Source organism: Ranitomeya imitator, chromosome 1 (assembly GCF_032444005.1).
Source record: "Ranitomeya imitator isolate aRanImi1 chromosome 1, aRanImi1.pri, whole genome shotgun sequence".
In the NCBI taxonomy this organism is placed as follows: domain Eukaryota; kingdom Metazoa; phylum Chordata; class Amphibia; order Anura; family Dendrobatidae; genus Ranitomeya; species Ranitomeya imitator.
The window spans coordinates 314597866-314624506 of NC_091282.1; the positions used below are offsets into that span (position 1 = coordinate 314597866).

General features: G+C 41.8%; 1 protein-coding gene across 3 annotated transcripts in view; it reads right to left on the reverse strand.

Moving 5' to 3' along the window:
- Nucleotides 1-26641, reverse strand: part of LRRC74B (leucine rich repeat containing 74B) — a 111534-nt gene that overhangs the window by 8771 nt on the left and 76122 nt on the right. For 2 of the 3 annotated variants that reach the window (XM_069758647.1, XM_069758630.1), the window contains 7 exons: nucleotides 26240-26349; nucleotides 25884-25999; nucleotides 22068-22146; nucleotides 21380-21475; nucleotides 12313-12429; nucleotides 3324-3452; nucleotides 267-352 (listed from right to left, as the gene is read on the reverse strand). In XM_069758647.1, coding sequence (XP_069614748.1) covers nucleotides 267-352; nucleotides 3324-3452; nucleotides 12313-12429; nucleotides 21380-21475; nucleotides 22068-22146; nucleotides 25884-25999; nucleotides 26240-26349 — 733 coding nt within the window. The remainder of the gene's footprint in view (nucleotides 1-266; nucleotides 353-3323; nucleotides 3453-12312; nucleotides 12430-21379; nucleotides 21476-22067; nucleotides 22147-25883; nucleotides 26000-26239; nucleotides 26350-26641) is intronic. The other variant, XM_069758638.1, reaches the window with a different exon arrangement.

A 26641-nucleotide genomic window follows, 5' to 3' on the forward strand; every position in this document is an offset into this window, starting at 1 on the left:
TTTTACTTGTGTTGAGGTATTTCAAATGTTCTTGTTTGATTGGTTAATTGCTAACAGCACAAAGTTTGCACATTTTGATAAATTTCATTTTCATTAGGGGTTGAATAATTTTGATTATAATTAAAAAAAAAGTGTTTTGTTTGAGAAATTTTTCCCATAAGCAACTTGCCAAATTATCAATACATACATGACGTGATATAGGCCCTATATGCCAAAAAAAAACCAATACATTATACTGTAACAGCTATACAACATTTAATAGACACCTGATATCAATCATGCCGCTCTTGTCTTTGTCCAGGAAGTTGATCAACTGCTGAATTTCTTCTTTAGTCAGAGCAATCCCTGTGTTCTGAAAAAGAAAAGAATTACTATGTAGAACTGATCCGGCAGTCATACTCCCTTTCAACTGACCCCTATTCATGACAATCCACTAAATACATTTCAGGGTGCATTTAGAAGGCTGGGTTTTGGTCTGGTAAAGAGTATCGAGCTACTCTATACTAGTGCTTTTAAAAACAAGCAAATTTACAATTTACGGTACCTATTATTAAAATCTCCTCTATTCTCAAGAACAGAAAAATTTCTAATTCTATTGTGTACTACTCATTTCCTAGATTACCAACCACCCCTGAAATAAATCAGGAGTGTCTGGTTTACTAGACAAAGAGCGCTCACTTGCAAGCTCTTTGCTATAGAGCATGTAAGCGCTGCTTTGAAGCTGGACAACTCGCTATGTCTAGCCAGCCTCTGTGTGCACAGATTGTAATAATGTCTCTTGTCCTGGCCCCAAACTTAATTATGTCCCTTGTCCTCACACTCTTCTCCCAGCACATAAAAAAACAATTCCTCTCTTCTATCATCGCTCCATGATGAGTGGAGTCTTCTCATCTATTGCCAGCACAGGGAATCAGGGTGGCGCATGGCAGTGACATTATGCGTAGCCGGCTTAGGGCGCTTTGGGCCCTCCAATGTCAGCTGTTAACCCTTGATTGTTTGGCGGCCTGTATAGGCGTTGCAATTGCTGCCATTGCTGATGGTTCTCTGTGCCGCAATACATTTAAGATGAATGTTGATCCTTGGATGCACATTCAGCAGAAAACGGTGCTGGCATCAATGGACTCTCTGACTGCGTGGGCTCGGTCACCAGTTGATACTCCCCTGTATACATACACACTCACAAACTCTTGTGACAAGAAATTGGATACTTAAGATGCAAATAATTTTGATATGCCTACACTAGGGGATTCACTGATATATTCCCACTATTATCCATAAGGAGGTAATTGCTGCTGGGGAACACTGAGGTTGAGGTTCTCAGAATAGAAACAAGACCAGCCATGGAGATTGTAATAGGCCTGTGGAGCTAGGAAAGGAATGTGCAGTGTTAAGCAGGACCATGGTCACAAGACTGAAATGTGAACACAAGGCACTAATATAATAATGGGACAGAAGGAAGGAGCTGAGGAACAGGCTAAGAAATGAAAATATTAACATAAAAACCAAGGAAAGACCAAAAGCTGGAACTAGAAGATACCAGGAACATGGTCCAGAGACAAAACAGGAGGAGAATCAGGTGATGATAGCAGAACCATCGACGAGCTGGCCTTAATCAAGCCAAGATATACCAGAAATTATTACCAGAACAGGAATTGGATGGTACCAAGAACAGAACCAGAAACGGGCCTTGAATGAAAGCACAAAGAGCGTCTGGGAACAGAACTCAGACAGAACCAGGATTACCAGGAACAGTGGCTGTACAAAACTAGGAGATAAAAAAGCTAAAAACTAAAACATACAAGGAATAACTAGAAATACACTTCAGATCGAACCAGGAAATACCAGTAAAAGGCCTTGGATGAACTAAGGAAATGATGAATCCAGAAAAGTGGCATTATCAGGAATGGAACCAAAGACCGTTACCAGGTGTACAGTCAGGATGACACAGATCAAGGGATAAGAGTAGACGAGGGCTTAGGGCTCATGCAGACATCCGTGCAAACCAGTTCGAAATTGAGCTGTAATGCATGGATTGACTAATGCTTTCTTGACCTGAGAATGACTGCCTCATAGAAATACATGAAGCTGCCACGCTTCAGCAGAGAGAGCCATGGCCAGCCTGTACATTACAATGTCATCTCCGAACCATTTGCACTGATCTCTGAGTAAGTCCATAATCAGGAGAAAGTTAGAGATCAGAATTAATAATAATAATAATAATAATAATAATCAAGTCTAGGTGGGAGCATAGTCAAGAGTAGTCAAGAGTCTAGACAAGGCGTAGATTCACAAGTAGCAGGTGAAGCATCCACGGATTAAGACACGAAGAACCAGGAAAGGATTGAAGTAGGTTCCACAGAACAGTGGATGGACAGAACGGATTGTGTTGTGCTAACTGTATGCTGACTCTAAGGCTATGAGTGGAATAAGTGGCTGGGTCTTGATTTGCTGCAACAGGAAGCTGTGGTCATACAACAGAGAATTACAGGACTGCGCTATGCTGGTACTCAAGCAATGGACTGAAGGGCCTTGACTGAAAAACATCTTGCTATGATCAAATGGTGCATGGTTATGATCCATGGCTGGTAGTAACATCACTAGCATGGATCAGTTGCCTAGAAATGTGGCACTACTGCCAGTGGGATGCAGAAGTCTGGCTGTTGTGGGAAGTACAGAGTGCTGTATATAAGCTTGTTTTGATTTAGATTTGATTTGGCCCCTTTTTGCTGTTTTCTTTTGGGAAGACTTTCTAGATGATTTTTTCATGGGTCTATGGGAATTTTTGCCCACTTGTCTAGAAAAGCACATGTGAGGTCAGATGCTGATGATGGACAGAAGGGCCTGGCTTGCAATCAGGGCTATAATTCATCCCAAATATCTTCTTAGTGGGTAACTATAGGGTCCTGTGCAGGGCTCTTAAGTTATTCACACCAAACCATGTCATACACCTAGACCATACCGACCTACTTCAAGAAGCTCCTGACACATGATTTTCAGTTGCAGAAATGTTTGCAACAAATCTGCCATTTGTAAATATATCTTCAGTGTTTTTTCATATCATAGATAAACAAGTAAAAGGGGACTAGTAGCTTTTCTTACCGGGGAATCTATAACTAGCCCACAAGTACTTTTGTTATACTTTAGAAGATGAGCTAATTGGTTTATAGGGGCAATGGGGCATGACTACCCACTAGTCTGTGCCATGTAACAGTATAACTGTCACCTGCCAGACCTGCTTCATGCAAAATTTATAAGATGCTTCTGTTGTCACTTCGAGTCTTTCAATTATTTTCTGCCTTGGGGACACTGAATAGGAAACTTGCCATTAAGTTGCGTTCAAAGTCTTCATAAGTCACTAGGCTGCTCTTTTCCGCATCTACTTTTCCAAACAATTCAGTTGCCTGCAGGTTGTTTTTCTTCATATATTCTTTCATTTTGATCATTGGATCTGCCTGAACAAAACAACCAACTGTCAAGTACAGATAGCTTCAAAATGAACATATGGCTCTACTGATCATCAGCCAAAGATATTTCATATATTAAAATCTTTTCAAATAGTGCTACCCTAAAGATAATTATGACAATATGTTAAGACCCATATTGGTGGACTGACAATAGTTCACATCACAACGCTTGTTCCTGAATATTGGACAGTGTAATAATACCGCTATTAGCTCAAGGAGCAAGCAAAACACTTGTTTTGTGGCTGATCAAATATATGATCCATAAAAATCCATCATTGCCGGCTGCCCATTGCCCAAAGGTGCTAACAACATGAGGCTTTATTGTAACAGAGCAGTTGTATTAATTCTTCCCCATAATGTTTTTATCAGCATGTGTGGAGTGCCGATCAGCCTCTAAAAGGGCTCTAAGTAAATTAGAAGAGTCTAATTCAAAGCTGACAATATGGACGTGTTCCCTGTTTCTACAACTAAATGAAGTAAGATAAAAAATTCTGAAAGTACAAGAAACATACAGGTGCTTCTCACAAAATTAGAATATCATCAAAAAGTTAATTTATTTCAGTTCTTCATTACAAAAAGTGAAAGGTTTTTTTATATATAGAAAAGAGACTTGAGTATTGACCATGATACCACTCTGACTGGGTAACTGAAATGACCGCCCTGGATGTTATTAGATTCCTGATGTCTATTCTGAGTCTTTGGGATTTTGGGGATTGAGGAGCTGTTAGGTGAAGTTTTTGTGGTTGGTGGGAGCTGGGTGAACTCTATCCGGTACCCTTCAACAATCATCTGAAGAACCCACTGATTCTGCGTAATCCATTTCCCCAGAAAGAAACAAAGCCTCCTCCCTACTTTTCTGGAGTCAAAGCCTTCCTCTGTTTGGGCCTGAACTAAACAGGGCACCTCTACCCTTACCTCCTTTGCAGTAGTTTCATCTGCTGATTTTACTCTTCCCCCTTAATTTCTGTCTTTGGGATAGACGGGATCTACAAAAGGAAGTGACTCTCCTTGGCCTCTCTTCTGGAAACCTTTTTTATTGTCAGAAGCCCTTTCTAGGATTTCATAATAATAATAATCTTTATTTTTATATAGCGCTAACATATTCAGCAGCGCTTTACAGGTTGCACACATTATCATCGCTGTCCCCGTTGGGGCTCACAATCTAAATTCCCTATCAGTATGTCTTTGGAAAACTGGTTTGAATACCTGCAAACCTGACAAAGGAATTAAGCATAAATTGTGTTCAGAATAGCTATATTCTGACCAGGTTTCCGGCCAGAGGGCTCACCTAGCTGAATTGGACACAACATTGTTTCTGGCAGCGAATCTTTCTGACGCATTCGCCATTAACCCTGTCGCTATTTTCAGCAATAGAAGGGATTTCAGGACCATTTCCCTAGGTATATTGGATTATATCTGGGCACTCAATTCAACAATCCTCAAACTCATAGACCTGGCAACTAAGGTAGTAGCTATATTGGCCCTTATAATAGCAACTGATGCTTTCCAGGCCTTTCTCCGTAATCCATCGGCCTTCCTATCCATGAAGTCTCTGAAACAAAAGGAATCTTCAAATGGGATTGACATTTTCCTTGCCACTCTGGCTATTGGGTTATCAATATCATCAATATTTGGAATTTCCTCCCAGACCTTAATTTCTTCTGGCTCAAAATGAAGATGGGCTTTGAAATCCTTAGGAATAACAAGCCTCTTCTCTATGTCCTCCCACTATTCCATTATCATAGCCTTAATGTATTTGTTAACTGGAAAAGCCCTATTTCTTTGAGTTTTCTGTACCCCAAACATCTCATCCTGTGCTGAGTGAGCTACTTGCGCCTCCTCAGTTTTCACTGTACTCCAGACTACTCGTAGGATTTCATCCGTATAATCATATGAAAAATAATAATTTTTCCTTTCCTCTGGGAAAACCTGGTGCATCTCCTCTCCTCCCTCTAGATCCACGTTAGAATAATATGAAGCTTCATCCTCTTCAAAGGACAACTCCATTTCCTATCTGGCTCTTTTATGATGGGGCATGACCTGCTCTGTCTGAGGGGCAACTAGGCTGGAAACTGTGTTTAGCATTTCCTCCCTTATTATGGACCTCAACCTCCATGAAATAGGACTGTTCCTTCTTTTAGGATCTTAGCAATACACTTGCACATAATTGCTTCTTCTGTTTCTTGGGCAATTTGGCATTACACATAGCACATCTTCGGGTCTTTATCCTGGTAGAAGCATAGGGCTATAATCCCCTGAATACTATGGAGAATTTAGCACCAAATGATAATCATTGAGAATTACAAGGCCCAGGGACTGCTCGGACAGTGTCTCTGAACAGGAAGGATTGGACCCCATGATCAGACTGTACACATCAGTGCCCACAGCAAGAGCTGCATTTACAGTATCCTACCTGGCCAGCCATTAGGAAATCACTGTCCCTGATCCCTTGCGTTACACCCTGGAACACACGCCACGACCACAGATCATCCTGTGCTTTTTCCTTGAAACCGGAAATGTGTTCCACCCTGGAACGCACGTTGCGTGCGTCACCGGAAACGTGCCCTGGGTGGCTAAGGCAAGGGAGCTGAGCTGTTAGAATGTATTGTTAGTATCAGCCTACAGGGGCAGCAGACTAACCCCTGGTTCCTGTGTCTTTGAATAAAGCGACCGAGAAAGAAAGAATTTTGGTACTCACTGTACAATCTCTTTCTCTTCACCTCCATTGGAGGGGGGGGGGGGCTTGGTTTTGTTCCTCCTATTTGTTTTGCACTAACTGAATAACTGGGTGTCAGCTGACCAGGTGTAGCCTGGAGGGGAGTAGTCAGATTTATTTTCTAATAATGTACAAGAGCTGGAAAAAACAGAGGCGCAAAAGTGCAATAGCGTCGTATCCAAGTGACCAGAACGATAGTATACAGGGAATTGCTCACGTGGTCAGGTTCTAAACCACAACACACAATGAGCTGGATGAGGCTGCTGCAGACACACAAATAGTCAAGTGTACTAACAATAATTCCATAGAAAGGAGAAGGAACCAGGGTATAGGAATACGGGTTATTGTCAACGCGGTTCAAAGTAAAGCAAACTTTTTCCTTAGGACAAACCAACTGAGGAAGAAGTTTGTTTTACTTGGAAACAAACTTACTCTACTTGGCAGCGCAGAAAAAAAAGCCTTTTTTCCCCAGTTCTAGATTTTTTCTAAGATGCACAGTATTTATAGTGTCAGCCTCCAGGTGGCAGTGGAAAGGAGCAGAAGAGCTGTCGGCCGTGGGCACCCCTGCTGAAATCATTTATTTGAATGTATTGCTTAGACCTCTTTTTATGAGGTCTTATATATTGTGTTCCAGCAGTTAGTTAGCGTGTGGACAGGGTTAACTATTAGAGGCCAACCACTGGTGGGAGAAGTTAAATGGGCACATGGGAACCTAGTTCCTGTTAGTTAGGAGAGAGTTGGAGAGAAGTTACTGAAGGAATAAGAATTATTGCCGATAAGGAAAAGGCCGTAAGTTGGAGAGTGTGTTTAGTCCATACAAATTAAAGATAGCAAGTTCAAGAATAAGTTTCTCCCATGTAGCAATATGTTATATGTTCATGTGGCCTCTAGGGGTCTCACTACTTTTATGTGTGTTCTATATTATTTGTTTGGAACTTGTTGGATGTTTTTGTACTCGGAATTCATGTAATGGAGGTTGAGACATGATGTGAATAAAGAGCCTGGAGATACTCACAGAGTGTGATTTATGACAGGATTCAACAAACAGAACATGGTGGCAGCCGGGCACAGAACCTGCAAATTCTTAGAGCTTATATGAGGCTGGAACTGCACAGATCACTGCAACTGTAAGTACAGATTCCCTGAAAGTACAGAAAAATGGAGACTGGTCTGAAGCCCCCTCAGAGACTGGATGTCACTTCATGTAATCTGTCCCAGACTTGGAGACATTGGAAGGAAGAGTTTACACTGTATGTGGATCTGACTGTGGGCCCCACTGATGACAAACAGAAAGTAAAGCTGTTTTATTACCTAATTGGGGAAAATGGCAGAGAATTAGCCCACACCTTGCTCCCAGACACAGACAACCTCCTCCTAGCAGACATTGTGCAGGCATTTGATAAACACTGTGACCCAAAGAAGAATGAGACAGTGGAAAGATATAAGTTTTTCACAAGACATCAGGAGGATGGTGAAAATGTGGACAGATATCTGACAGAGCTGAGGAGACTTGCAGAAACATGTGGCTTTGGAGAGATCAGGGACAGTCTAATCAAGGACAGAATGGTGTGTGGCATAAAGGACAGTCATCTTAAAGAAAGATTACTGAGAGAGGAAGGCATGACTTTAGAGAAAAGTATGCAAATCTGCAGGGCTGCTGAGCTCACAAAGCACAGCCTGAAGATGATGGCAGGCACCAGTGAGAATGATGATGAGGACAAGGTACATGCAGTATCTATGAAAGGAAAGACAGGACCAGACTACCCTACAAACACTGTCCACTGCAAGTATTGTGGGAAAAGACATGAGAGAGACAAAACCAAGTGTCCAGCATATGGGGAAACCTGCAGGTCATGTGGCAAGAAGAATCATTCCTCTGCTGTCTGCAGGCAAGGAAGAGGCAAACAGTACAGACAGCTCCACACTGTGACACCAGACACTGACAGTGCAGAGGACATTACATGGCTACAAATGCAGTCTACAACAGAGAAAGTCAATGTAGTCGGGCAGTCAGTAGTGAAGGATGCCAAGCAGCTTTATGCAACATTCTTGTTGGATGAGAAGCCCATTAGATTTCAGCTGGATTGTGGAGCAAGCTGCAATGTAATTTCATTTGATCTGCTAAACAATCAGGTTTCTATTGAGCCAACTGACAAGGTACTGGTGATGTACAACAAAAGTGTTCTGAAACCAATGGGGACATGTAAGCTAAAAATACGAAACCCATGTAACAGAAAGAGTTATAGAGTTGAATTTACCGTGTTACGGGGTGGTAACCATGTACCATTACTGGGAGTAAAAGCAGTTCAGGCAATGGACTTAATAAAAGTACAGTCTCAGAACATTATGTCTGTTGAAGTTGCCCAGGATATACAAAATCCAAAACTAAATGCAGAGCACAACTTGGACATGCAGAAAATAAAAGCTGAGTATGCTGATGTATTTGAAGGTGATGGATGCTTTGAAGGTAAATATAGGCTAGAAATTGACAACACAGTGCAGCCCACCAGATTACCTACAAGAAGAGTGCCTGTAGCGTTAATGCAACCGCTGAAAGTAGAACTGCAAGATCTACAGAGAAGAGGCATGATAGCACCAGTCCATAAGAGCACAGATTGGATCAGCAGTTTGGTCATAGTGCAGAAACCATCGGGCAAGTTAAGAATATGTATTGATCCTAAGCCACTCAACAAGGCGCTGAAACGAAATCATTACCCAATGCCAACATTAGATGATGTTCTGCCAGATTTATCAAAGGCTAAAATATTTTCTGTATGTGATGTAAAAAATGGATTCTGGCATGTGGCCCTGACTGAAGATTCAAGTTTATTGACAACATTTTCTTCACCATTTGGACGCTTTAAATGGCTGAAAATGCCCATGGGACTAAAACCTGCTCCAGAGATATTCCAGCAGAAATTGATGCAGGCTTTGGAAGGACTTACTGGAGTGAAGACAATAGCGGATGATATCCTAGTAGTGGGAGAAGGTGAAAATATGGAATCTGCAATCAAGGATCACGATCAGAAGATGATACAATTTTTGGACAGATGCAGAGAAAAAAACATAAAGCTGAATTTGGACAAATTCAAATTGAAAATGACAGAAGTGGCCTATATTGGTCATCGACTGACTTCAACTGGGGTCAAAGTGGATCCTGAAAAGGTGAGAGCAATACAAGATTTGCCTACCCCTACTGATGTTTCTGGAGTACAACGATTTTTGGGCATGGTGAATTATCTCAGCAACCCTAAAGTATTTCGATCCAGATCGAGAAGTGGTGGTACAATGTGATGCTTCGGAAAAAGGCCTTGGAGCCACATTAATGCAGAACAAACAGCCAATTACATTTGCAAGCAGAGCGCTTACAACAACAGAGCAGGGATATGCGCAGATTGAGAAGGAACTACTGGCTGTGGTATTTGGGATGGAGAAGTTTCACCAGTACACCTATGGTCGACGGGTAACAGTGCAGTCGGATCACAAACCATTGGAGAGCATTACAAAGAAACCATTACTAAATGCCCCAAAGAGACTACAGCACATGCTGTTGCGACTTCAGAAATATGATGTTGACATCGGGTACTGTCCAGGAAGAGACTTACTGATTGCAGATACGCTAAGCAGAGCTTACCTTCCTATCACAAATGATGAGGAGGAAGACATTGAAACCATCAATATGTGTAACTACCTTGCAGTGTCAAAAGAAAAGGTCAAGCAAATCTAGACTTTTACAGAGAAGGATAAAAGTCTCCAGAGTTTAAAGACTGTCATCTTGCAGGGCTGGCCAAAATACAAGCAGCATGCTCCGAGGGAAGTCTCACCATTCTTCCACATAAGAGATTAATTGTCAGTGCAGCAAGGAATCATCTTTAAAGGAGACAGGGCTGTTATACCTGAAGTTCTCAGAAGAGGCATATTGAAGACATTGCACTCTTCTCACTTAGGCATGGAAGGATGCCTACGTCGTGCACGAGAATCAGTTTATTGGCCAGGAATGAATGACCACATAAAAAATTACATAGCACAATGTGAAATATGTGCATCCTGCAATGATAAGCAACCAAAGGAGACATTGCAACCTCATGAAATTCCACATAGGCCTTGGTCAAAAATAGGAACAGACTTGTTCACATGGAATGACAAAGAATACCTGATTACAGTGGACTATTTCTCTAACTTCTGGGAGGTTGATTTGGTGCAGGACACAAGGGCGAGGACAGTGATTAAAAAACTCATGGCCCATTTTGCCAGGTATGGCATTCCAGATATCGTTTTCTCTGACAATGCGGCACAGTTTACATCGGAAGAATTCAAAACTTTCAGTAAGAAATGGGAATTTGAACACCAGACGTCTTCTCCAAGATATCCTCAGAGTAATGTGAAAGCAGAGTCAGCAGTAAAAACGGCCAAAAGACTCATGCAGAAAGCAAACCAGGCGGGTGCTGATGTATATCTGTCTATACTGGATCATAGAAACACACCCACCCAAGGCCTAGACAGCAGTCCGGCACAGAGGCTCATGAGTAGGCGTACAAAGACACTAGTACCAACTGCGTGTCCTCTGTTAGAGCCAAAGCTGCTGGGAAACATCGAAGCTAAATTACAGAAGAATCAAGCTAGGCAAGCTTTCTATTACAATAAATCTGCAAAGGATCTGCCTGAGCTCCAGAGAAATTACAACATTCGGCTGCAGCCAAGCACCACATTTGACAAACACTGGCAAAAGGCAAAGGTTGTCCAGAAACTGGGACCTCGGTCTTACGAAATTCTAACAGACGACGGAAGAAGACTAAGGAGGAATCGAAGATATTTGAGGAAAACGCAAGAAAGAGATGATTCATGGCCTTTTGAACAGTATCCAGACACCCAAGACAACGAGGCAGCAAGTACAAGTCAGGCACCAACAGTGACAGCTGACCATCAGGGTGAGGACTCTGGCCAGAGACAGACAATATCAGAAGAACTACCAGATGTACCAGATGTAGAAAGTGACACATCTTATATTACGAGAGCTGGCAGAATTAGCAAAAAGTCGGCGCACCTCAAAGATTATATCTAACTGGACGTACTAGGTTAATTTCTAACTTTGTCATAGTATACATTAGTTTAGTATCTTTTATTGTTCCTCTAGTTAAAAGAGAAAGGATGTAGCAATATGTTATATGTTCATGTGGCCTCTAGGGGTCTCACTACTTTTATGTGTGTTCTATATTCTTTGTTTGGAACTTGTTGGATGTTTTTGTACTCGGAATTCATGTAATGGAGGTTGAGACATGATGTGAATAAAGAGCCTGGAGATACTCACAGAGTGTGATTTATGACAGGATTCAACAAACAGAACATCCCAGCCACATCTATAATACTGCGGAGAATGAAAGAGTGATAAGAAAGTTCCTTTTCACGTGCAGTGAGTGCAGCTGTAGCATAACAGAGCTGTGGGAGGTGTAATTCCCCAAGGTAGCTAGGAGGAGGGGGCTACAAAAGGCACCATGTCTAATGTGACCAGGAGGGGACACGAAGGTACACATTTAGTAGAGGATAAGGGAAGTGAAGGCCAGAGCTAGAAAGGTTGAGTACTTTGACACTAATGTATAATATCAATACCATCGAAATGCTGCGTATTACGTATAAGAAGAAGGCCTCTGTATCATAAAGAAGAACTGTATAAAAAATGTATTGCCTGCTATCAGTTGTTGCAGTTCTATTTAAGGAATGCCAGTAGAGATGTTTTTATATATTTTTATACTGGACTCTGGTCTCCCTGATGAATGTTCGCATGTTGTCAAGGTCCCCGCACCATCAAACCTCTTGTGGCCTAAATAAGGGTTGACAACAAACCCCCAGATCGCTCACACACTCAGTGGTGCCATAACCGAGTGCTGTTGGGACCGCAAAGCAAACCTCGCCACAAGTAGTCCTTTACAGCAGCATATTTAACCCATGGTTCCTGTGTTCTCCGATGAAGGCTGCGAGAAATAGATTTTACGATGAGTACCAAATACCAAAAATCATTATTTATTGCAGTATAGTACTGTGTAGATTCAATAAATTACTTTGCAAATAGTTTTTTACATTACTTAAAGTACAGTAAATATTTTACTAATTACTAAACCCTGTTTCTGATCTTACCTTAACAGTAGTTCTTTTAAACATGTCAGAATTTCCACCAAGCTTGATAGATAAATTTGGCATATTTGTCTTCACTACAGAGTACAGATCATCAAACTGTTTATTTACAACGATATCCTAAAATATTTAAAAAAAATAAATACAAAAATAGCATACATTACACACACTGGATGCAATACCACTAATGATATGAAGCACAAAGGGTCTCAGTCTTTCTTCCTTCTTTACAGTCACATAGAAGGGAGTCCAGGCAGTGTGTATACTGCAGACTGTCAGAATTTGACAATTTTTAGTCACATACATTGACATCGCCCATAGGTTCCTATCGTACAAGTAACAGTATCACATACTGTCCTGACATATTTAAAGGGCACCTGTCACCCCGAAAACCGCGGGTGAGGTAAGCCCACCGGCATCAGGGGCTTATCTACAGCATTCTGTAATGCTGTAGATAAGCCCCCGATGTTACCTGAAAAAGGAGAAAAAGACGTTATATTATACTCACCCTGGGGCGGTCCCGCTGCTGGTCAGGTCGGATGGGCGTCTCCGGTCCGCTGCGGCGCCTCCCATCTTCTTTCCATGACGTCCTCTTCTGATCTTCAGCCACGGCTCCGGCGCAGGTGTACTTTGCTCTGCCCTCTTGAGGGCAGAGGATAGTACTGCAGTGCGCAGGCGCCGGAAAGGTCAGAGGCGCGGTGCCTGCGCACTGCAGTACTTTGTCTGCCCTCAACAGGGCAGAGCAAAGTACGCCTGCGCCGGAGCCGTGGCTGAAGATCAGAAGAGGACACATCATGGAAAGAAGATGGGAGGCGCCGCAGCGGACCGGAGATGCCCATCCGACCTGACCAGCAGCGGGACCGCCCCTGGGTGAGTATAATATAACGTCTTTTTCTCCTCTTTCAGGTAACATCGGGGGCTTATCTACAGCATTACAGAATGCTGTAGATAAGCCCCTGTTGCCGGTGGGCTTACCTCACCCGCGATTTTCGGGGTGACAGGTTCCCTTTAAGAAATAAAAATCATCCTTGGCATAGGTCAGGTCAGTAAGGCCATATGGATCAGCTTATCAATAGTGAATATTTGCTAAAATGTGTAATTTGCTATAGAGTCATGGCCGAAAGGGTTGGCACCTTTGAAATTGTTTCAGAAAAGGAAGTATTTCTCCCAGAAAATGATAATTACATTTCTTTTGTTACACACGTTTATTTTCTTTGTGTGTATTGGAACACCACAAAACAAAACAGAGAAAAAAAAAAGAAAATTGCAAATCATTTCACACAAAACTCCCAAAATGGACCAGACAAAATTTTGGCATCTTTCCAAAACTTGTTCAAACTCACCTATACAAGTAACAGGTGTGGGCAATATGAAAATCACACCTGAAACTAGGTAAAAAAGGGAGAACTTGACTTGCATTGTGTGTCTGTGTGTGCCACACTAAGCATTGAGAACAGAAAGAGGAGAAAAGAACTGTCTGAGGACTTGAGAACCAAAATTGTTGAACAGTATCAACAATCTCAAGGTTACAAGTCCATTTCCATAGATCTTGATGTTCCTTTGTCCAAGGTGCGCAACATAATCAAGAAGTTTACAACCCATGCCACTATAGCTAATCTCCCTGGATTTGGACGGCACAGAAAAATTGCTGAAAGGTTGCAATGCTGTATAGTCTGGATGGTGGATAAGCAGTCCCAATCAAGTTCCAAAGAAATTCAAGCTGTTCTGCAAACTCAGGGTGCATCAGTGTCAGTGCAAACTATTCGTTGAAATTTGAATCAAATGAAACACTATGGCAGGAGACCCAGGAGGACCCCACTGCTGACACAGAGACATAAAAACTAGACTGCAGTGTGGCCAAATTTCCATGAGTAAGCCAAAATTCTTCTGAGAAAGCGTCTTGTGGACAAATGAGACCAAGATAGAGCTTTTTGGAAAGCACATTATTATTCTACTGTTTACTGAAAACGTAATGATGCCTTGAATGAGAAGAACACAGTACCTAAGAATCAAATATGGTGCCAATTTAAATATGTTTTCGGGTTGTTTGCTGCCTTTGGCACTGGGTGGTCTGACTGTGTGCAAGACATCAAGAAATCTGAAGATTACCAAAGTATTTTGGTTGGCAATGTAGAGAAGGACAATGACCCCAAACCTACTTCAAGAAGCAAAGCCTGGAGAGTTCTGAAGTGACCAGCAATGAGTCCAGATCTATATGCCATTGAACACCTGTGTAGAGATTTTAAAACTGCTGTTGTGAGAAAGCACCCTTCAAATATGAGAGACCTGGAGCAGTTTGCAACAGAAGAATAGGTCAAAAATTCAAGTTGAGAGGTGTAAGAAGCTTGTTGATGGTTATAGGAAGTGGCTGATTGCAGTTTTTTTTATTCCAAAGGGTGTGCAACTAAATATTAAGTTGAGGGTGCCAACAATTTTGTCTGGACCATTTTATTTTTGTGAAATTATGTCCAATTTGCCTTTTGATTCTCTGTTTTTTTTTGTGTTGTTCCAATACACACAAAGGAAGTAAACATGTGCATGACAAGACATGTATAATTGCAATAATGTTCTGGGAATTAGAAATACTTCACTTTCTGTAACATTTTAAGGGTGTCTACACTTTTAGCCATGACTGTATGTGAAGTTGTTGGTCTGATTTAAAAATAAGCTTAACCCCTTCCCGACCCATGACGCCACGTAGGCGTCATGAAAGTCGGTGCCAATCCGACCCATGACGCCTATGTGGCGTCATGGAAAGATCGCGTCCCTGCAGGCCGGGTGAAAGGGTTAACTCCCATTTCACCCGATCTGCAGGGACAGGGGGAGTGGTAGTTTAGCCCAGGGGGGTGGCTTCACCCCCTCGTGGCTATGATCGCTCTGATTGGCTGTTGAAAGTGAAACTGCCAATCAGAGCGATTTGTAATATTTCACCCATTATAACGGGTGAAATATTACAATCCAGCCATGGCCGATGCTGCAATATCATCGGCCATGGCTGGAAATACTAGTGTGCCCCCACCCCACCGATCGCCCCCCCAGCCCCCCGATCTGGCCGGTACACTGCTCCGGCTCCCCTCCGTCCAGTGCTCCGCTCCCCCCCGTGCTCTCGTCCGCTCCCCCCGTGCTCCAATCACCCCCCCGTGCTCCAATCACCCCCCCTGCACTCCGATCCACCCCCCCGTGCTCCGTTCCGCCCCCCCGTGCTCCGTTCCAGCCCCCCGTGCTCCGTTCCAGCCCCCCGTGCTCCGTTCCACGCCTGCCGCGCTCCGATTCCCCCCCCGTGCTCCGATCCCCCCCCCCGTGGTCCCCCCCCACCCCATCATACTTACCGATCCTGCCGGGGTCCCGTCCGTCTTCTCCCTGGGCGCCGCCATCTTCCAAATTGGCGGGCGCATGCGCAGTGCGCCCGCCGAATCTGCCGGCCGGCAGATTCGTTCCAAAGTGCATTTTGATCACTGAGATAGATTATATCTCAGTGATCAAAATAAAAAAAATAATAAATGACCCCCCTTCCTTTGTCACCCCCATAGGTAGGGACAATAAAAAAATAAAGAAATTTTTTTTTTCCACTAATGTTAGAATAGGGTTAGGGGTAGGGTTAGGGTTAGGGGTAGGGTTAGGGGTAGGGGTAGGGCTAGGGGTAGGGTTAGGGCTAGGGTTAGGGGTAGGGTTAGGGTTAGGGTAAGGGCTAGGGTTAGGGTTTCGGTATGTGCACACGTATTCTGGTCCTCTGCGGATTTTTCCGCTGCGGATTTGATAAATCCGCAGTGCTAAACCGCTGCGGATTTATGGCGGATTTACCGCGTTTTTTCTGCACATTTCACTGCGGTTTTACAATTGCGATTTTCTATTGGAGCAGTTGTAAAACCGCTGCGGAATCCGCACAAAGAAGTGACATGCTGCGGAATGTAAACCGCTGCGTTTCCGTGCAGTTTTTCCGCAGCGTGTGTACAGCGATTTTTGTTTCCCGTAGGTTTACATTGAACTGTAAGCTCATGGGAAACTGCTGCTTTTCCGCAGCGTTTTCCGCAGCGTGTGCACATACCTTTAGAATTAGGCCATGTGCACACGGTGCGGATTTGGCTGCGGATTGGCCGCTGCGGATTCGCAGCAGTGTTCCATCAGGTGTACAGTACCATGTAAACATATGAAAAACCAAATCCGCTGTGCCCATGGTGCGGAAAATACCGCGCAGAAACGCTGCGTTGTATTTTCCGCAGCATGTCAATTCTTTGTGCGGATTCCACAGCGTTTTACACCTGTTCCTCAATAGGAATCCGCAGGTGAAATCCGCACAAAAAACACTGGAAATCCGCGGAAAATCCGCAGGTAAAACGCAGTGCCTTTTACCCGCGGATTTTTAAAAAATGGTGCGGAAATATCTCACACGAATCCGCAACGTGGGCACATAGCCTTAGGGTTAGGGTTGGAATTAGGGTTGTGGTTAGGGTTGTGATTAGGGTTATAGCTACAGTTGGGATTAGGGTTAGGGGTGTGTTGGGGTTAGTGTTGGAGGTAGAATTGAGGGGTTACCACTGTTTAGGCACATCAGGGGTCTCCAAACGCAACATGGCGCCACCATTGATTCCAGCCAATCTCGTATTCAAAAAGTCAAATGGTGCTCCCTCACTTCCGAGCCCTGACGTGTTTCCAAACAGTGGTTTACCCCCACATATGGGGTACCAGCATACTCAGGATAAACTGCGCAACAATTACTGGGGTCCAATTTCTCCTGTTACCCTTGTGAATCTAAAAAAATGCTTGCTAAAACAAAATATTTGAGGAAAGAAAAATGATTTTTTATTTTCACGGCTCTGCGTTGTAAACGTCTGTGAAGCACTTGGGGGTTCAAAGTGCTCACCACATATCTAGATAAGTTCCTTGGGGGGTCTAGTTTCTAAAATGGGGTCACTTGTGGGGGGTTTCTACTGTTTAGGCACACCAGGGGCTCTGCAAACGCAATGTGACGCCTGCAGACCATTCCATCAAAGTCTGCATTTCAAAAGTCAATACTTCCCTTCTGAGCCCCGACGTGTGCCCAAACAGTGGTTTACCCCCACACATGGGGTATCAGCGTACTCAGGAGAAACTGGACAACAACTTTTGGGGTCCAATTTCTCCTGTAACCCTTCGGAAAATAAAAAATTCTGGGCTAAATAATTATTTTTGAGGAAAGAAAACGTATTTATTATTTTCACGGCTCTGCATTATAAACTTCTATGAAGCACTTGGGGGTTCAAAGTGCTCACCACACATCTAGATAAGTTCCTTTCCGGGTCTAGTTTCCAAAATGGGGTCACTTGTGGGGGGTTTCTACTGTTTAGGCACATCAGGGGCTCTGCAAACGCAACGTGACGCCCGCAGAGCATTCCATCAAAGTCTGCATTTCAAAACGTCACTACTTCAATTCCGAGCCCCGGCATGTGCCCAAACAGTAGTTTACCCCCACATATGGGGTATCACCGTACTCAGGAGAAACTGGACAACAAATATTGGGGTCAAATTTCTCCTGTTACCCTTGGGAAAATTAAAAAATTCTGGGCTAAATAATTATTTTTGAGGAAAGAAAACGTATTTATTATTTTCACGGCTCTGCATTATAAACTTCTATGAAGCACTTGGGGGTTCAAAGTGCTCACCACACATCTAGATAAGTTCCTTTCGGGGTCTAGTTTCCAAAATGGGGTCACTTGTGGGGGGTTTCTACTGTTAAGCCACATCAGGGGCTCTGCAAACGCAACGTGACGCCCACAGAGCATTCCATCAAAGTCTGCATTTCAAAACGTCACTACTTCACTTCCGAGCCCCGGCATGTGCCCAAACAGTGATTTACCCCCACATATGGGGTATCAGCGTACTCAGGAGAAACTGGACAACAACTTTTGGGGTCAAATTTCTCCTGTTACCCTTGGGAAAATAAAAAATTGCAGGCTAAAAGATCATTTTTGAGAAAATAATTTTTTTTTTTTTTCATGGCTCTGCGTTATAAACTTCTGTGAAGCACTTGGGGGTTCAAAGTCCTCACCACACATCTAGATTAGTTCCTTTGGGGGTCTAGTTTACAAAATGGGGTAATTTCTGGGGGATCTCCAATGTTTAGGCACACAGGGGCTCTCCAAACGTGACATGGTGTCCGCTAATGATTGGAGCTAATTTTCCATTTAAAAAGCCAAATGGCGTGCCATCCCTTCCGAGCCCTGCCGTGCGCCCAAACATTGGTTTACCCCCACATATGGGGTATCAGCCTACTCAGGACAAACTGGACAACAATATTTGGGGTCCAATTTCTCCTATTATCCTTGGCAAAATAGGAAATTCCAGGCTAAAAAATCATTTTTGAGGAAAGAAAAATTATTTTTTATTTTCATGGCTCTGCGTTATAAACTTCTGTGAAGCACCTGGGGGTTTAAAGTGCTCAATATGCATTTAGATAAGTTCCTTGGGGGGTCTAGTTTCCAAAATGGGGTCACTTGTGGGGGAGCTCCAATGTTTAGGCACACAGGGGCTCTCCAAACGCGACATGGTGTCCGCTAACAATTGGAGCTAATTTTCCATTCAAAAAGTCAAATGGCGCGCCTTCCCTTCCGAGCCCTGCCGAGTGCCCAAACAGTGGTTTACCCCCACATATGAGGTATCGGCGTACTCGGGAGAAATTGCCCAACAAATTTTATGATCCATTTTATCCTACTGCCCATGTGAAAATGAAAAAATTGAGGCGAAAATAATTTTTTTGTGAAAAAAAAGTACTTTTTCATTTTTACAGATCAATTTGTGAAGCACCTGAGGGTTTAAAGTGCTCACTAGGCATCTAAATAAGTTCCTTGGGGGGTCTAGTTTCCAAAATGGGGTCACTTGTGGGGGAGCGCCAATGTTTAGGCACACAGGAGCTATCCAAACGCGACATGGTGTCCGCTAACGATGGAAATAATTTTTCATTCAAAAAGTCAAATGCCACTCCTTCCCTTCCGAGCCTTACCATGTGCCCAAACAGTGGTTTACCCCCACATGTGAGGTATTGGTGTACTCAGGAGAAATTGCCCAACACATTTTAGGATCCATTTTATCCTGTTGCCCATGTGAAAATGAAAAAATTGAGGCTAAAAGAATTTTTTTGTGAAACAAAAGTACTTTTTCATTTTTACGGATCAATTTGTGAAGCACCTGGGGGTTCAAAGTGCTCACTATGCATCTAGATAAGTTCCTTGGGGCGTCTTGTTTCCAAAATGGGGTCACTTGTAGGGGAGCTCCAATTTTTAGGCACACGGGGGCTCTCCAAACGTGACATGGTGTCCGCTAAAGAGTGGAGCCAATTTTTGATTCAAAAAGTCAAATGGCGCTCCTTCCCTTCCAAGCCCTGCCGTGCGCCCAAACAGTGGTTTACCCCCACATATGAGGTATCAGCGTACTCAGGACAAATTGGACAACAACTTTCGTGGTTCAGTTTCTCCTTTTACCATTGGGAAAATAAAAAAATTGTTGCTAAAAGATAATTTTTGTGACTAAAAAGTTAAATGTTCATTTTTTCCTTCCATGTTGCTTCTGCTGCTGTGAAGCACCTGAAGGGTTAATAAACTTCTTGAATGTGGTTTTGAGTACCTTGAGGGGTGCAGTTTTTAGAATGGTGTCACTTTTGGGTATTTTCAGCCATATAGACCCCTCAAACTGACTTCAAATGTGAGGTGGTCCCTAAAAAAAATGGTTTTGTAAATTTCGTTGTAAAAATGACAAATCGCTGGTCAAATTTTAACCCTTATAACTTCCTAACAAAAAAAAATTTTGTTTCCAAAATTGTGCTGATGTAAAGTAAACATGTGGGAAATGTTATTTATTAACTATTTTGTGTTACATATCTCTCTGGTTTAACAGAATAAAAATTCAAAATGTGAAAATTGCGAAATTTTCAAAATTTTCGCCAAATTTCCGTTTTTATCACAAATAAACACAGAATTTATTGACCTAAATTTACCACTAACATGAAGCCCAGTATGTCACGAAAAAACAATCTCAGAACCGCTAGGATCCGTTGAAGCGTTCCTGAGTTATTACCTCATAAAGGGACACTGGTCAGAATTGCAAAAAAACGGCAAGGTCTTTAAGGTCAAAATAGGCTGGGTTATGAAGGGGTTAAAAAAGCTCAAAACTTAAAAAGGGGGTGTCATGGTTCATAAAATCTTGGTCCCCGGGCGTAGATTGTTATATATGTTATAAAAAAAAACTGTGTTTTACTCATTCTCCTCAGGTCCAGCACTGAGTTCCTGCCACGGCTTCCAGTGTCCAGTATTGGGTATGCCACTGGTATCACGTCGAAAGCGAGGCAGCCAATCGATGCGCTCAGTGGCTTTTAGCGGGTTGTTCCATTTAGATGGGCAATGCCGCTGAGCTCACCATTTGGCTGCCGTGATGTCAACACCACAGCCGGACATTCGGAGAAATGGCAGACTCAGTGCTAAACAAGGGAGGGTAAATATAGGATGTTTACTTTTTGTTTTTAACAAACTGCACCCAGGGATCAAGATTTTTTTGAATGGGACAGCCTCCTTTAAATGTGCAGATATCAAATGATTAGTGATGAGTGAGTATACTTGTTGCTCAGGATTTCCTGAGCACGCTCAGGTGGTCTCCGAATATTTGTTAGTGCGCTGAGATTTTTTTTTTTTTACACAGCTGCATGATTTACGGCTGCTTGCCAGCCTGAGTACATGTGGGGGTTGCCTGGTTGCTAGGGAATCCCCACATGTATTCAAGCTGTCTAGCAGCCGCAAATCATGCAGCTGCATTGACAAAAACTAACTCTCCGAGCACTAACAAATACTCGGAGACCACCCAAGCATGCTCGGGGAGACCCGAGCAACAATGCTATTCGCTCATTACTACAAGTGATACATCTTATAGTAATGTCATAAAGTACTTTATCCTAAAGATATTGTGCATATTACAAGAACTAATGTAAATAAAGTCTAAAAGAAAAATGTATTTCTCACAGCATCCACTATGTCTTGTTTTATGAACAAGTTAAGAAAATTAAATCCTCCTTTTAACTGATAATGGATTATTTGTATATTCTGCTTACAGAAAAATCAAGTGACTCTATAGATGACTCAGAGTTTGCTTGAATTGACTTTAAAATGGCAAAGCATCCATCGCTCTGTATTGGATTTCTGGCCATCTAAAAAAATATAGATAAACAAACAAATAAATTATAATCAAATAATAACATATAAAGCAGGGGTGTCAAACTGCATTCCTCGAGGGCTGCAAACAGGTCATGTTTTCAGGATTTCCTTGTACTGCACAGGTGATAATTTAATCACCAACTCATTATTTGTGTAGGTGATTAAATTATCACCTGTGCAGTACAAGGAAATCCTGAAAACATGACCTGTTTGCAGCCCTCAAGGAATGCAGTTTGACACCCCTGATATAAAGTAAACATGAAAAATCATGTATGAAAGTGCAATATATTTATGGAATATGGATTCCAAAACCTGCATGAGACATAAGGCTACGTGATATCTCTCACTACACAATGGCATAGACTGTTGCTACATCATGACATAGACTCCAATAAAAATGCATTGTATTACACTGCTTGCAATACAGAATACTCCAGAAGTCCACAATTATGTACCGTTATGTAATCCAGATACTAATCACTTGGCAGCTGTAGATCTAAATTATGTTGGATTTAAATATGTCCAGTGAACTTTTAGTAAAATTATTCCTAAAGTATTTGCCTATACATACTGTATATTACTTACCTTTAACACTCTCAGAGTTTTGTTTTCTTTAAGGCTCAATGCAAAACGTACAGCTCCTTGTAGGGCAACACGGTTATTGCTTAAAAAGAAAGCAGACAAAATATTTTTATTAAAATATTTTTATGATGCCTCCTTCAAATGAAAAATGCTCATAAAAAACAATGTAATGAAAAAACCTCCAAAAATTAACAAGGATTAAAGAGAATGTGTCAGTAGGAGCAACTCTCCTATGTGGACTACATGGGCATGCAGGTCATAGAATGTTAAACAAATTTATAATTTAACTCCTTTACCCCAAAGGGTGGTTTGCACGTTAATGACCAGACCAATTTTTACAATTCTGATCACTGTCCTTTATGAGGTTATAACTCTCGAACACTGCAACGGATCCTGGTGATTCTGACAATGTTTTCTCATGACATATTGTGGTTCATAATAGTGGTAAAATTTATTTTATATGACTTGCGTTTATTTGTGAAAAAAAAGGAAATTTGGCAAAAATGTTTGAAAATTTCGCAATTTCCCAACTTTGAATTTTCATGCTCTTAAATCACACAATAAACTTAATAAGTAACATTTCCCACATGTCTACTTTACATCAGCACAATTTTGGAACCAAACTTTTTTTGTTAGGAAGTTATAAGGGTTAAACTGCACCCCTCAAGGTACTCAAAACCACATTCAAGAAGTTTATTAACCTTTCAGGTTCTTCACAGGAATTTTTGGAAAGTTTAAAAAAAGGAATATTTAACTTTTTTTTCACAAAAAATTTACTTCAGATCCAATTTGGGTAACAGGAGAAATTGGATCCCAAAAGTTGTTGTTCAATTTGTCCTGAGTATACAGATACCCCCACTGTTTGGGTGCATGGCAGAGCTCGGAAGGGAAGGAGCGCCGCTTGACTTTTCAATGCAAAATTGGCTGGAATTGAGATTGGACGTCATGTCGCATTTGGGAAGCCCCTGATTTGCCTAAACAAAGGAAACCCCCCTACAAGTGACACCATTTTGGAAAGTAGACCCACTAAGAAACTTATCTAGATGTGTGGTGAGCACTTTGAACCCCCCAAGTGCTTCACAGAAGTTTATAATGTAGAGCCGTAAAAATAAAAAAAATCATATTTTTTTCACAAAAATGATCTTTTCGCCACCAATTATTATTTTCACAAGGGTAACAGGAGAAATTGGACCCCAAAAGTTGTTGCGCAAATTTGTCCTGAGTATGCTGATACCCCATATGTGGGGGGAACCATTGTTTTGGCGAATGGCAGAGCTCGCAAGGGAAGGAGGGAATCAACCATTTTGGAATGCAGACTTTGATGGGATGGTCTGCGGGTGTCACGTTGTGTTTGCAGAGCCCCTGATGTACCTAAACAGCAGAAAGTGCCCACAAGTGAACCGATATTGTAAACTAGACCCCAAGGAACTTATCTAGATGTGTTGTGAGAACTTTAAACCCCCAAGTGTTTCACTACAGTTTATAACTCAGAGCCGTGAAAATAAAAAATAATTTTTTTCCACAAAAATTATTTTTTAGCCCACAATTTTTTATTTTCACAAGGGTACCAGGAGAAATTGGACCACAAACATTATTGTCCAATTTGTCCTGAGTACGCTGATACCCCATATGTGGGGGTAAACCACTGTTTGGGCGCATGGCAGAGCTCAGAAGGGAAGGAGCACCATTTTACTTTTTCAGCGCAGAAATTGCTGGAATTGTGATTGGACACTATGTTGCGTTTGAAGAGCCCCTAATGTGCCTAAACAGTGGAAACCCCCCAATTCTAACTCCAACTCTAACCTCAACACACCCCTAACCCTAATCCCAACCCTAACCCTAACCACATCCGTAACCAGAACACACCCCTAACCCTAATCCCAGCCCTAACCATACCCCTAACTCCAACACACCCCTAACCCCAACACACCCCTAACCCTAATCCCAACCCTAAGCATAATAACCCTAACCACACCCCTAACCCTGACACACCCCTAACCCTAATCCCAATCCTAATCCCAGCCATAAATGTAATCCAAACCCTAACCTTAGCCCCAACCCTAACCCTAACTTTAGCCCCAACCCTAATTTTAGCCCTAACTCTAACCCTAATGGGAAAATGGAAATAAATCCTTTTTTTATATTATTATGTATTATTTTTCCTTAACTAAGGGGTTGATAAAGAGGGTTTGATTTACTATTTATAGCGGGTTTTTATAGCGAGCTTTTATGTTTGGCAGCTGTCACACACTAAAAGATGCTTTTTATTGCAAAAAATAGTTTTTGCATCACCACATTTTGAGAGCTGTAATTTTTCCATATTTTGGCCCACAGAGTCATGTGAGGTCTTGTTTTTTGCGAGACGAGTTGATGTTTTTATTGGTACCATTTTTGGGCACATGACATTTTTTGATCGCAGAATGAACAAAAACCAGCAAGCAGTTTTATTCCTCGGGTCAGTACGATGACAGTGATACCTCATTTATATCATTTTTTTATGTTTTGGTGCTTTTATACAATAAAAACTTTTATATAAAAAATAATAATTATTGTTATTATTTTTTTATATTTTTACAATTATTACATTTTTTGTTTAATTCATTCTAACTTTTACACTCTGTCCTACTATGGGACACTCATTTTGTGCAGGCTGATTGCTTCTATAGCATGCAGATCTGCATGCTATAGAAGCTGTCAGTGCTGCAATTCCTGCACACTGACCTTAGAGACTTCCTGACATGCCCTGCACATGACAGGAAGTCTCTCAGCTGTGGTAACCCAGATGTCATCATGACGACATCAGGTTACCATGGGAGCGATCGGGACCCCGTCTCATGCCACGGGGTCTCCGATCCAAAGGCAGAGGGGCTGTCAGCTGCACTCCCCTGGAAGCATTTCTGATCGCATTGAACATACTATTCCATCCATGAGAATTAACTCCCAGGTCACATGGACGGAATAGTACATCCAATGCCAGAAAGGGGTTAATATCTGCCATCTGATGACTTATTCCGGAGTAATGCGTTTCTCTCTCTAAGATCTGTGGGCCGGGCCTAGATTTCAAGGGGCAGTTACCAGTGCGAGGCATGTAATGACTGACAGTCTGATCTACATGTCTCACACTGGTAACTCCCCCTTTTATTTATAATAAACTCTGGAAGCAGATTCTCTGGGAGAGTTACGTCCGCCATAGATCTTAACAGCTCATTTGTATATTAGAAAAATATGGATTTCTCTGGAAAAAGTCATCAGATCACAGATATCAAAGTATCATTTCATTCAGCTTTTGCAGTTGTTACAAATAATGTCTATTAAAAGGAAAATGTCACTAAAATGCTACACCTAGATTCATATTAAATAATAAAGAAAACCGCTATGAATGCCATAACATCCTATCTGACTAGTAGCAAAAATCTGCCCTTTGCATTTATAGCCTCAAAAAAATAACACAAAACCTAAATGCTGTGTATAAATTCACTGGCACCTATTTATTAGCACAACATTATAGATCTGAGCTTATACATTTCAAGATTTATAAATATGTAAAAATATATTTTCCATATGTTACTTAAAATACATTTGATACAAAAATATAATATATTACATAAAAATATTAAAATCGTTATCTAATAGACTGCAAGTGATGCTTTCAGTTTGCACTGCTTTTAATGGATGAGATGTGCCGTGGACACTTTGCCCTCTGTGAAAAGCTACCTTCCTCGCTACACTGTCATGACAGTATCCATGGTTCACAGCAACCAGTTACTAAATGTACCGTAACTGCCCGATACTTCTATCGCTTCGCAGACAAGCCGTTACCTTATGTTTACTTCTTCTAATACATTATTAACCTTCAGGGCATCTCCTAGTGCGGCTGCTCCCTCATTTCCAAACCCATTGTATGATAGGTCTAGTACTCTCAGAAAAATATTGGCCTACAAGATAAACAACAATAGCATTTGTAACAACATATATATCGAGAAAGCAACCCCCACCCCCCGACAAACGTTACTGAGCCACTAGTATCTAGTGAGCCCTATATACAGTCGGGAGAATGATAGAAACATATTGCACTTGCAATTTATTTTAGCGTTATAAACTATGATATCATTTGAATAATGATTTATTTCACGAATGCCATTACCGATTTTCAGAACAGAGAATTGAATACCTACCCCTAATCCCTTAGCAATGGCTACAGCTCCTTTTTTTCGAAAATGGTTCCAGCTGAGATTTAGTTCCAGCATCCCTGTGTTTTCAGCAATGGCTGCTCCTAAAATTTCACCTAAAGGAAAATGATATTATTGCTTCACATACTGGATTTTTCCATTTTAGATTACTGTCTACGGAACCATAAATTTCATAATCTAAAAATTAAAAAAAATATGCACAAGACCACCCACATTATAGTGGAAGATTTTTCCCATCTTGATTTTTTAGTACGTTTATAAAAGAAAGTGGTTTTGCCAATTTAAGAAAAGCCAATCGATATTATTCTACTACTGTAAGTACTAAATAGGTTAAAATCGGAGCCCCTACTGACATTAACCCCTTCAGCAGCAAGCCTGTTTTCCCCT